Source organism: Numenius arquata, chromosome 10, assembly GCF_964106895.1.
Source record: "Numenius arquata chromosome 10, bNumArq3.hap1.1, whole genome shotgun sequence".
NCBI classification, from domain to species: domain Eukaryota; kingdom Metazoa; phylum Chordata; class Aves; order Charadriiformes; family Scolopacidae; genus Numenius; species Numenius arquata.
This window is the reverse complement of record NC_133585.1, coordinates 1,098,201-1,110,431: the sequence shown is the minus strand read 5'-3', so window position 1 is coordinate 1,110,431 and position 12,231 is coordinate 1,098,201. Positions and strand designations below refer to the sequence as shown.

Sequence of the window (12,231 nt, the reverse complement as noted above, 5' to 3'; positions counted from 1 at the left end):
AATGTTTTAGCAATAGATTTAGAAGTAAGCTTCAATTTATGCATTTAAAACTCCGTTGTGTGGTCCAAAACTGAAAAAGGAAACTGCCTTACACTGGTTTTGTAAAATGATAAGTAACCTGAAAATTCTTCCCTTTCAGATAACTGCAGTGTGATTCAGACACGAGCAACAACAAAAGTACCACGTACATCACTTGTAGTAGAAAATTTTATTTCTGTAGGACCACTTACATGGTAGGAGGGTTCCAGACCTGGATTTGTACAGAAAATTTAAATAGATACGAGCACTAGAGGGCAGAAAAGCAAATGTTTAGTAGGATCGAGGGTGATGAAAATCTGTGAAGTATCCTGGGAGTACAACCTCTAATAAAACTGGTGGAATTTTCAGAAGCAATGTAGGTTGTAAAAAAATTAAAATTTAACTTCCCCTTCTGCATTAGTTTTTTAAACACTAAGTCATTAGTATAAAAACAACTGCTGCAACTAAGCAAATCGAAAATGTTCAGGTTTTTTTCTCCATAACTTCACTTATAACTTAGTTCTTAGAAATTAAAAAATCATTTAGCCAGATCCTTCTGTCATGTATAACTGAAAAGTTTAAGATAACCTGTCCAATGCATGTTGGAGAGGTATGTTGACACTAATTTTCAATGGAAATAACTATATAAAAGGAGTTGCCCCTGTCTTTTCTACCCTGAGCTTGCTCATTACACCCCATGCTGTGTGTATATGTGAATACACACACACACTTGCTTACTCTCACTCGCTTCATTCACCAGGGAGCTGAGAAAAGGTACAAACAGTGACTTTCCCAGCAGACCAGCATTGTCAGTGAAGAGCAGCCCTTTCCCCTTCTGCTCATCTCCTGAACTTCAGGTAACAAAACAGGTTTGGGAAGCAACAACAGAATTCCATGGGCGGCTTGCAAAAAGTATAGAGGCTTGATTTGTACTGGTCTAACGCCCCAGCACAGCAGAGACTGCTTTCTCCCCTTCCATGAGCTGGAAAATCTGGCTGGGATCTGCCCCTCGGGAGGTCTTGGGGCTTTTCCCGCACCCACTGAGAGCAGTAAGAGGTGGAGATGGTGGCAGTGAGGGACCTGGGACGGTGCAGGGGTGCAGGGAGGTGTCTCTGCCCCTCTCCAGCAGGCGTAAGCAGTGGTATTTCTGAGGGGATCGGGATTTTTTTCCCTGTGCCTGTGGCTCACGAGATGAGAAAAAGCTGGAGCAGCCACAGGAGAAAAAGAACAAGCATGTGGATGGCTGGTTTGTAGCTAACATGTTCTGCCCTATGAAGGGGCAAGGTTGGTCACTGAGAGAAGACAGACAGGAGGGGGGAGAGAATAAAAGAACTAATAACCTCTAAAGCAAGAAAGACGAGTTCTACAAGCACTAAAAAGTTAGTAACTTTAAGTAATAACTAATATAATTATTAGGAATGGCCAAGATAATTGTGGTACATCAACTTCCCAATCTATGTTTGAGTAAAAACAGCAAACAAGCATTGATGGGTAGGCATTACAGCGATGTCAGAATAGCTCTTCTTGAGAAGCACGTGTTCAGGAGGAGGAGAAAGTTGCAGCCCATTCAAAACATTAACATTAGGCCTGGGAAATAATGTGTTCAAGGAACAGAAAGAGGATTTAAAAACTGAAGGCAAATGTACAATTGTTCTTAAAAACATTGGGTTTGAAGCATTAATTATCAGAGACAAGGCAAAAAACTATAGTAGACAGCGCACCAGTAAAATATGTCATATTAAATCATGTACCTAGGTTCTGTGGCAGTGGTAGGATGTATTGCAGCCAGAAAATTCAGAGGATTAATAGCGAATGGAGAAGCCATTCACACAACGAGAACACAAATGAGAAATGGACTTGAGAGTAGTCACGGGTAAATAAATTAAGCAAGTAAACAGGATTGACAGGTAAGTAGAACGGAAATTACATAAACAAAGGGAAAATTGGATTTTGTTGCAAAAATGAGTAACAATAAATCAATTAGTGTATATAATATTTATGATCCAACTGTGGAGGATATTGTCTGTGATAGTTTTTAATTATTGAAGCAGTCAAAAGTAGAAGCTGGTAGTAGTTACACTAAGTATTGTTTTAATTAATGATAGAATGAATTACCAAGCAGTCCAAAAGTTTCATCTTTAAATAAATGAATCTATATGTGATGTCTAATGCCTGATAGATGGTGGTTCCCTAGTTGGAAGTATTTTAGTGAAGTATGGCACACATGCGATAGAGTAAGTTAGATTTGGGTTGATGTTAAAGGGCTTCATTTTGAATAACAAATACTTATTAGAGCATTTTTTTTCATAAAGCAAAGTCTAATTCAGGATTTAGGGAAAGAACCTACTTAGCTCTAGGTTACTAAAACCTAAAGATTTATAAATAGTCAAAAGCTCTATAAATAAGGGCAGTCTCACAGAGCGCATGGGCCCAGTAATAATGAGGCCCCTGAAGCACATAGTGTAGAGGTGTTATTTAATGCAAAGGTTCTAAAACCAGTAATCAGACAAAGAAAATAAAGGGACTGATGCTAAAGCTTATTTCAAAAGATTAGGAATGTAAAAATGCACTAGAACTGGCAAAAAGCACTTTTTTTTTTTTTTTTTTTTTTTTTTTTTTTAGAGTAGAAAACGTTCTCCAGAGCTCTCTAAAGCGAGAAGAGGTTAGTGCTTACTAGGGAGGTAGATTTTTAAGGGTGTGGAACAGACCTGGAGGAAGAAAATGGGGTGAAAAAAGGGGGTGGGGGGATTAAGTGAGCATCCTCGGAGTGGTGGCAGGTCCTGTAGCAGAGAAATTCTGTTTTCAAATAACCTACACAAAATGAGAATTAAAGGCACCAAGTGTCTTGGTAAGGAGACAAAAATAGAGAAGCGCTGCTCTGCGCTGCGGTGAAAAGTCAGTCAGATTGCTGAATCTCTGAAATCTGCTTTCCAAGTGAGCCTTCTGTCCAGCTGTCTGTCTCTGCCACACAAGCATTTTAAATATCTTGAAAAGCCTCTGGATGTTGGTATCATCAGAGTTGAAATGAGAGGGAGCAGCAGAGCGGTGGGCTGGCGCTGGCACAGCTCAAGCAACCCGCAGCCAGAGCCCAGAGCAATCCAGGGGGAATTCCAATGGGAATAACCCCTCGTGGATGGGATTGGACAAAATACCATGGAAACCCGCTCTTCTGATGTAATTGTCTATTAGACCACATTCCAAGGCACCACTTCTGAAATATCACCTGCTATTAAAAGTGCGCTTCATCACCTACCATTTCAGAAACACCTAATAAAAAGAGCAGCTGTTCGTAAAATACAAGAAAGAAGTAATAGTAATTTCAGACCTGGACCAATTAAAAGGATTATTTCACACTTACTGTAAATGGAAAGATTTATTCACGGACATGATTTAAAACCAGTTTTGGATTGGTTTATGTATATAAAGTACCATGTGTTGGCTGTAGGGAAGCAGTCCAGCAGAGACACTGAAATCCTGACAATAATTTGCAAGAGAGATGAGAACCTTGGACATGAGGCAGCTTTTAATAGCCAAGGACTGGTACAAAATGGTCCGTAAACAAATAGTTCTGGGTTTAGGGACGCCCACTTTCTGTCTGCTGAGACTTCTCTCCCTGTGCCCAGAAAATGCCAGCTTTGCAGTGAAGGAGTTTAACAAAACGTATGAGTTAAATATTTCATATATCAGGTTTGGGTTGTGTTTATTTTTTTGAAGAGAAGAGAGAGTAATGATGCGGTGGTGTACAATTAACAGCTTAAATATTATTAATTGTGTAATAGGGTGCATTGTTATGTATTACAGATGTTTTATTGTAATATCAATAAATAACATATTTTCCTTTAAAAAATGAAAAAAGCTTTAAAAAATAATGCTTATTATGTCTCCTTCACTGGACTGATTTTACAGAACAGATTGTGGGGAGTTTGTGGTTCAGCATCTTCAACCTACTTGAAATACTCTTAAAATAGCGGGTTTGGACTCGCTGACCTACTAGTTTTAGCATCATGAATTTTCTCACATCTGTAAACACAATGAAACCGCATGTGTTTGCCTCAGAATTCTGTTACTCTCAGAAAAACTGATCAGAACTGCATTTATGCGTGCTCTAATTTAGCAATACAGGTATGTTAAGGTTATTAACCACAACAGCTTGGCTTCTCGCACTCAGATATTCTCCCCTGTTGTATCTGATTCTAGAGGTGAAACGTGATCAGGATTTCCCAAGCAAATTCCTTTAGTTTTAAAACTTACTTTATTCTGGTTTCTTCTCTTTTCTGTTGTAGCATTTTGTCTCTTTTGATGCAGTGGAATTACTTTATGAGGATCTCTGTGCCTGTAGAGAGCAGGCAGCCCAGGATCATTTTTAGTGTTGGAAATTCCTATTTCTCTACAGCAATCTGTATAATTTTGCCTAATTTCTTTTTTCAGCCCAATTCTGTAATAAGGTGCTTCACCACCGAGTTCTGTGATAGTTCCGATATCCCCCGAGAGGCTGAAAGACGTTCCAGCTTAGACAAAAGTGAGGTTTATCCAGGTAAATTCACACAAAAATGCCTGTCGGGGCGCTTTGAGATGCAGCCTGTAAAAGCCAGTGAGAGTGACCCGGGTTGGTGCTGAAGAACCTGAACTGCAAAGGGTAATTTTAAACTTGTGTTTGAGAAGGATAAAGTTGAGTATGTATTTCTAGAGGCCTTCGATTTCGAGAACTTTCCTCGCTTTGAAATAGGATGTTTCTGCTCTCAGTGTTAAATCCCGAGAGTAAGGTCACACCATAACAAGAGCTATTTGCCGTTTTAAGTAGTTTCGAGTAAATAAGGAGTATCTGCCTGGGAGAAAGGGAACTCTGGCCAGTTGTATTTATAGTTTAGGAGTCAAGAAATTAAATTGAGGGCCTATGCTGCTAATTGTTGAGAACAAGACAAATTAATCTGCATACTAAGAGCGTAAAACGCATGTGGAATCTGTGTGGGGAAGGCAGCAGAAGGGAGACCACCAGTCCTGCCCATCAGTCATTCCCCTTTCCCACTGCTCTCCCCTCCTGTGGCCGATCCGGGCAGGCTGCTCTGGGGCCACCCAGACAAAGCTCGTTACTGGTCTGTACTGGGGCGTGATAGGCGCCAGCCCCAAAGAGCTGCTGCTGGGGGACATCTGGCAGCCTTTGCCGCAGATAGATTTATGAGCTGTGAAAGATGCTCAAATTAACATCCCCTGCATTCCTGATGGGATTGGGGTTTCTGGGACACACAGCCATTTGCATATCGCCCTGAGTTAGCACATGGCATTGTGTTGCTGGCTCCTCTGAACAGACTGGGGGGGAAGGCTTTCTCCCCTGACATCCTGCCCTTTTTCAGCCACTGGTGAAAACAGACCCAGCACAAATCACAGTTCTCCCTCTGACTCCTTCCCGTTGCACTCTTGATGCAAATCAGGAGCAGCAGCGGTTGGAATCGGCTCTTTCACCCGGAGCAGGATGCTCCTCACCAGGGATGAGCTCACACACACAGTTAAATGACTGATGCGCTTCTGTGAGAGCCCCCAGAAGTTGTCCCTGGGAGTTAGAGGAGCTGTGACCCAACCTGCCTTTCCACAGCCTCAAACAACTATTGAAGGTCTTGGAAAGCATTTATTAATATATAAATACTGACGGTCTTGGAAAGCTTAGTTTCATCAATCAAAACTTAATTAAAACCCTGTTTAGCATTAAATGCCTGTTCCTTTCCCTTCACGCCCTCCCCACACAAGACAGATTGCATCATTTTCTGTTTGTTTTTTCCATTCTGGCCATCCAGTGTTGCTAAAATACAGGCTGTGCCTGTCACTAGACCGGAGATGGCTTCTATTTGCTGCATCCTCGCTGAGTGATGATGGCCACGCACCCCTCGGCAGTTGCCCAGTGGCCTGGGTTGGTGGCACAGGACGAAGCCTCTCCCTGGGGAACAGGGGAGGGGATGGAGATGTGGAGCCCTGGTCAGCACCAGGGCAAGGCTGGCAGAAGAGGGGGGCAGAGGTGACCTGGGGGGCACAGGGGGCTTGGGGTTTGTGATGTGGCTGCGTAAACACTTCCACTGTCATAAAAACATGGGTGATAGTGAGGAAGGAGAAGGTCGAGGCTGCCCCTTCCAGTGCAAGGCCAGCTCCTGCCGCCAGCGGCTGATGGCGTGAGCAGTGTCCCCAGCCTTGGGGTGCCAGGCAGATAACCGGGTTAACTGCATTTAACTTGGTCATGGTTAAGGAGCACGGCGTGAGCGGGATCTCTGAGGTGAATGGGAAAGACAGGGCATCCAACAAACCCGTTTCACATTTACAGAGAGTTCTTGTATGTACTTTGTCCTTGCCTAGACTATGTAAAAATAAAAAATAAATGAGCTATTCTTCTTCAGGAGATGATGACTTCCAGCCTTATCTTCTGGATTTTTTACACGCTGATTTGAGGTTAGTTGGTGCCTTCTCTGCAGAGCCCATTGCTTTGGCTGCAAGTGATGCGTGATGGGAATATTTCCATTAACCTCATTCAGGAGATAGCTCCACGTTCCCAACAAGAAGTCTACTCTGCCCTGGCGTCTTCACTTAAATAACTTTAAAGGATGTAGCATCTCTGAGAGTCCCACGGCACCGTCAGGTTGTGGGCAGAGGAACTGCGGTGCAGAAACACACACAATCTGAGTGCGATTCCCTTGGGCAGCAGAGAGCAGGAAGGCGGCAGTGGAACCTCTGCAGGACCACGGCAGGCGAGGACATTAAAGGTGAGGACACATGAAAGGCAGAGCAAGCTGTCCCATTCTGGTGGCACTGGGTGCACACTCCTAATTTTGTGGTGGTATTTGGTGCCTAAGCCAGGTTTGCCACGGAGGCAGGTTAAAAGGAAGGTGGTGAGGAAGGGCGATCCGGGCTCTCCCCACCGTCGTGGTGCTGGCAGAGAGGGTCAGATGGTGGCCCAGCGATGTGTTGTCCCCACAACTGCCCCCTGCACACGGCTGGCCCCAGCCCCAGAAAGGAAAACAGGAGCCTTTATCTCCCTTAGATCTATAATAACTTCTTAAACCAAACTGCTTTTTTCTCTCCTGGCACTGTTTTCCTCCAGGGCTGCGGTGCTGTAGCATTCCTGGTTGGGTGGGAGACGTCCATGGAAAGACACTGTCACATTACCCCCGCTGTTTGCTGGGGGCTAATGAAGCTTTAGAAAGCCCCCGGGAGCTATTGAGTGGCCGCTGGTGTGTACGTGTGTGGCGGCGGCCGGCGGCCGAGGGCGTTCATTGGCCCCGCGCTGGGTGGGATGACATGAGCCCCCGCTCTCCATAGGGCCCCGGCTTTGCCCCGACGTCTGCCGAGGGCGGCCAGAGAATGGAGCCGAGGGGAGAAAACCTCCACACGGCACCCTCCAGGCGCCAATGGGAACACAGGAGGCTCCAGCTGGGGATAAAGGAACTTAAAAAAAAAAACAAAAACAAAAACAAAAGAAAAAGAAAAAGAAAAAAACCAACCGCCAGCAAAAACAAAAAGGGAGAGAGCGTAGTTGGCGGGGCAGCTGGTAACGGGGGATGAATCGCAAGAGGCCACTTGGTGGTGAGGGACTTTAGCGAGCAGCGTCCCCCAGCGCTGTTGGCTCTGGGGGGAGACCCCGGCCCCTGGCTGCGGGGACACAAGCAGCATTTCAATTCCATACCCTTTGTCTTGGGGCAGAGACAAAAGAGCCCCCTCTAAACCCCCAACGTCTTGTCTGGACCAACACAAAATAATACCCTCTTGGCTGGCTGCCTTGTTACTTTTTTCCCATCAAAAGAATACTAGTGACAAAATAATTCATCATTTTGGAAGGTTTTGCTCTTAAAATTAAGAAGAAGGAAACACATGGCGGGGGGGGGGGCTGTATCGATGCCTGTTACTGCAAATTGTGCTGCCGCGAAGGGCGGTGCCGGGGGGAAGCACACAAGGCTTTTTTTAATTGAAAAGAAGCACCACTTTAAAAAGTCAGCCACTGGGTTGCCTTCTCCTGTTTTCACTAAACTGCCTCTGGGGATGATACATCGCCTGCATTTCCTAGTTACAAGCACAGTCTGAAAAATAATAAGTTACTGTAGGATTTTTTCCTCTCTTTCAGCTGAGAATTCAAACCTGATAGACACTGTGGGGCCTAAGACCTTCATTTATTAATGCAAGAAAATCTGTTGAATCCAGTAGTCAGAGTAAATAGAGGCTCTGAGTATAATTTGCAGAATAAAATGCTTTAAGATCTTTTTTGTTAAATTAACATAACGCCGAAATACATGTTACATTTTAGGGTTTGGATCTGTTTTATTGCACCAGGTTTTGTTCTCTGCATTTCCGTTGTTAAACAGGTATTTTAACTTCAGGGCTTTATGAACAGCTCTGCTCAGATCGCGGAGAGATTTATTTCATTTATTAACCTTGTGATGTCACTTTACAGGAAGGGATTGTTGCAAACAGCAGTGCAGCTTACGGCCGGCTTTAACCTCACAAATTAGAGTAACATCTTGTAACCGTCCCTTCAAAGTCAGAAAGCGGCGAAAGAGAGATTATTAGTTTGCTATTTAATGAGATCAAGGGGTTTCTATGTATAAAAAGAATAATTAAGTCCAGCTGCTATAAAAACATACCCAGGTTCAGCTTCACTGATTTCTCTCCAAAGGAAAATCAAGACAAGGCATTGCCAGCTCTTGAGATTCTGTTGGAACCTCTGGACACTGAGGCGTGTGTCTGTGTGGTCTCAGGAACACCTGACGGACTGGGAATCCTCACTGGTGACCAGCTCTGCTGAGCAGCCGCGGGAAAGGAAACCACGCTCTGTGTGCAAAGTGGCACAAAGCTGATTTTAATTATTTTTTTAACGCCTGAAAACTTCCAAAGAGTTAGAGCTCCCAGAATTCAGAATTCCCAGAAGCTAAAAAATCAATTCTTCTTTTTTTTAAGGTCGCTCACGCTTTTCCTGGAACGACAGACCTACTATTGTGATCCACTCAGCTGGCAGCATCCTTGGGATGGTAACCCACCCTCCAACCGCACAGGGGGAAGGTGCCTCCTCGTTAATTATGCCCAGCTGCCCATGGGAGGGGAGAGCTCATCAAGGCCGAGGTTGGCTACCCTGGCTCTTCTTGCTGAGGACGTCGGGTGGCCACGAAGAGCTGTGGAGGGAAGAGTGAGGTGACAGGAGCCAGCCAGGCTGGGAATGAGAGCCATGGTGAAGGACCACCAGAGCTGCCCTGGGAGAGCAGAGGTAAGGCTGGCTGCAGACTGGGGGCTTGGGGGGCTGGATTGAATCTAGGGTGGGTGACAAGTCCTTCCTCTGGTGGAGCTGTCAAAACAGATTCTACTGGAGGTGAAGCTCTTGGCTACAAAGCCTTCCTGTGTTTGGTCAGTTAACTGGTGGAGTCAGCTGTCACCTAACCACAAGGGAGGATGAAAATGTTGAGTTAGGAAGCGAAAAGCCACGGTCTTCCCCCTTAAAAACAAATCTGAGGCTCTGACTGGGGCTTTCCAGCCTTTGGCACCTGCAATCCCCAAAGTGCAAAGGCTGAATATTCGCTGCTATTCAGCTCCAGGCGTTGGCGTTATTAACCACGGAAAGCACACTGAATAGTGTCTCTTGGGTTGTGTTTTGTTGCTCGGTGGTGCTGTGAGAGAGACTTTGAGCTCTTTTGGAGGGTCAGGGGAGTGATGTGGTGAAACACAGAGCAAGGGGTCCTCTTCCTTCTTCTCCTCTTGGGTGAAACAATGGATGTGTTCAGAGTTGCCGGCTGGATTGTTGAATGCGGGTGCTCAGATGGGTTGCCATGGTGTTCCACCTTGGCATCTGAGGGTGTGAAATGCACGAAGCTGCTGTGCCAGTGCCATGGAAGTAAAACAAAGCTGCGTATTACGGCAAGATACGGCGCAGTGCCGTGGCCAGCGGGCTGCTGGATGGCCATTTGTGTGACACACACACACGAGGGAAAAGCAAACGGTCATTAAAAAAATAATTGTGTGAGTCACATACACTAACAATCAAGCTTTTGCACAGTGCTGCTCAGGATTATCCAAGCTGCTTGCTGTAACGGAAAATGCCTCGGCACTAAGAGCTGTATGTGACAGCCCAGATCCTCCGGAGAGCCACTGAGCAGATCCCAGTGGCCTCCGCAGAGCCATCCTTAAAACTGCATAGGAAGAGTCAGCAAGTGCTCCCAGTCACAGGCAGGCACCTATGGGCTGTGTAGGACCACAGGCACCCAGAGGTGCTCGGGGCAGCCCAGGGGGGCTGGTTTGTGGAGTGGGACATGCTCGTGGCTGTGGGCACCTGTGTGCTTTGGCCCTAGCTCATTAATTAATGGTGAAACACCATCAATCTCCCAAATCCAGTTTGTGTACCTGCTGCTGAGTTTCTCAGGCTTTTCAGAGCTGGTTTCTCACCCAGCTCTGTTCGTGTTGGTGCCTGCAGTCAGTCAGTGACCGTCTACTCTGTGGAAACAGGACCGGGCTGCCTTGTGCAGCCTGTGAAATCTTTGTAACAACAAAGTTGGGTTTTTTTCTAGGACTTACTGTTTAGTGAAGTGTCAGTCGTTCCTCATTTTGGCATAAAAGTCGTTTTTTTCAGTTGGGTAATTTCAGTGTAACTTTCACCTTTAGGCTTACAGAAATAGATTTAGGGGAGGGAATAGCTGTCTCGGTGTTTATGTCCTTTGAAAAACTTTAATGTACTCAAATACACAAACTGTCCCCAGATGCTCTCATCTCCTCCGTTAGCTGACCAATGTCACACGCGTCGTTCAGCAGCGTAACGGTGCTGCCGGCATCACGGGACTTTGAGAAAAGGTGAGCTTCTTGTCATAAAATAGTTACCACTTTATTGGAGAGGAAAAGAAGGAAGGTGACAAAGCAGCGGGACACTGGTGGCAGGGGGTGAGGACGGAGTGTGTGAGCCGGGGCAGGCAGGACGCAGGAGTAACCACAGAACCACGGATTAAAGGCAAAGAACAAATTTAATCTCGATACCTCGCGGATTGGGGAACCTCCGAAGGAGCACCCGGGCAGAGGCGGGTACCACGGAGCGGGAGGGAGTCCTCATTAGCAGGAGAGTCCTTGTTAGTGAGAGAGCGAGAGCTCACACTTGCTGTTCTCGCCTGCATTTCAAGGGTTCGGGCAGGCAGAGCTTTTCACGGTGCTCTCGTCCTCTTCAACAGCAGGGCAGGAACCTCGGACACGTTCGAGGAGGTGCCCCCCGTCACAGGTCTACGTTTTCTAAGCGCGGATGTTCTACTTGCGGGGCACGTAAGACTAAACAACGATCGGTGCGATGGATGTTCTCCGGCACCCCGCCCGCGAGTCACTTGAGCGCGTTCGGGGGCCTCCTCGCCCATCTTCCCGTTACTCGCCCGCAGCGAGCGAGCCCCGGCCCGGGGGCGGCTCATCCCTCCCAGAACCCGAGGAAGAAGCTGCAGAGCGAGTGCCACCGCCGGTGGCAGTAGGTGCCGGCGCCGGGCTCGGCGGTGGCGGCGGGCGGGGAGGGCGCGGGGGCGGGCAGCAGGCGGAGCTGCGCCTCGGGGGGCGCCCGGTCGGGTCCGCAGAGGCGGGCGCTGAGCGGCCCCCCCGGGGCGCAGGGATGGGGCCGCCGCCTCCGCAGCCGGCCCAGGATCTGCTTCCAGAACTGCCGGCTGCGGCCGCCGTAGGCCGGGCAGCTCCGCGGCTCTCCGCGGTAGGCGCAGCTCCGCGCCGCTCCGCCGCCCGCCGCCGGCCGGCAGCTCAGCCGCAGCTCGCTGGCCCCCGCCGCCCACCGCAGCTCCCAGCGGCACCGGTGCTGCCCCGCCGCCGTGAACCGCCCCGCCGCCGCCTCCTCCTCCTCCTCCGCCTCTGCCGCCTCCCGGGCCACCCCTAGGGCGGCCAGGGCCAGCAGGGCCAGGGGCAACCTCATCTCCTCGGCGCCGCCGCAGCCGCCGCCTCCTCCTCCTCCTCCTGCGGTGCCTCAGCGACGGAGCGTCCCGGCCCCCCGCATCCTCCGCGCCCTGCGGGGACAGGGGCACTGGCGGGCGGGTGTCCCCCCGCCGCTCCCACCCGCTGCCCGCCCCCGGGGTCGCGCCAGGCCGAGCCGGTGGGGTTGGTCCCTCCAGGGTCGTAACCCCCGGGGCTTTCAGCTTGTTTTTGCCCCCCCTCCGCTAACGAACCGCCGGTGGCGGCGGGGCCCCGGGACCACCCCGGCCGGGAAGCCGTAGCCCCGGGGCAGCGTGA

The 12,231-nt window shown here is 48.3% G+C and overlaps 1 protein-coding gene across 1 annotated transcript; it reads right to left on the bottom strand.

Moving 5' to 3' along the window:
• Positions 1-11,413: 11,413 nt before the first annotated feature.
• On the bottom strand, positions 11,414-11,917 carry FGFBP3 (fibroblast growth factor binding protein 3). Its single transcript, XM_074155182.1, has one exon. The coding sequence runs from the start codon at positions 11,915-11,917 to the stop codon at positions 11,414-11,416; it is 504 nt and encodes a 167-aa protein (XP_074011283.1).
• Between the last annotated feature and the right edge of the window lie 314 nt (positions 11,918-12,231).

What these genes read in the sequence shown, in the direction of transcription:
- FGFBP3 (XM_074155182.1), bottom strand. Translation starts at nt 11,917, where the DNA reads ATGAGGTTGCCCCTGGCCCTGCTGGCCCTGGCCGCCCTAGGGGTGGCC.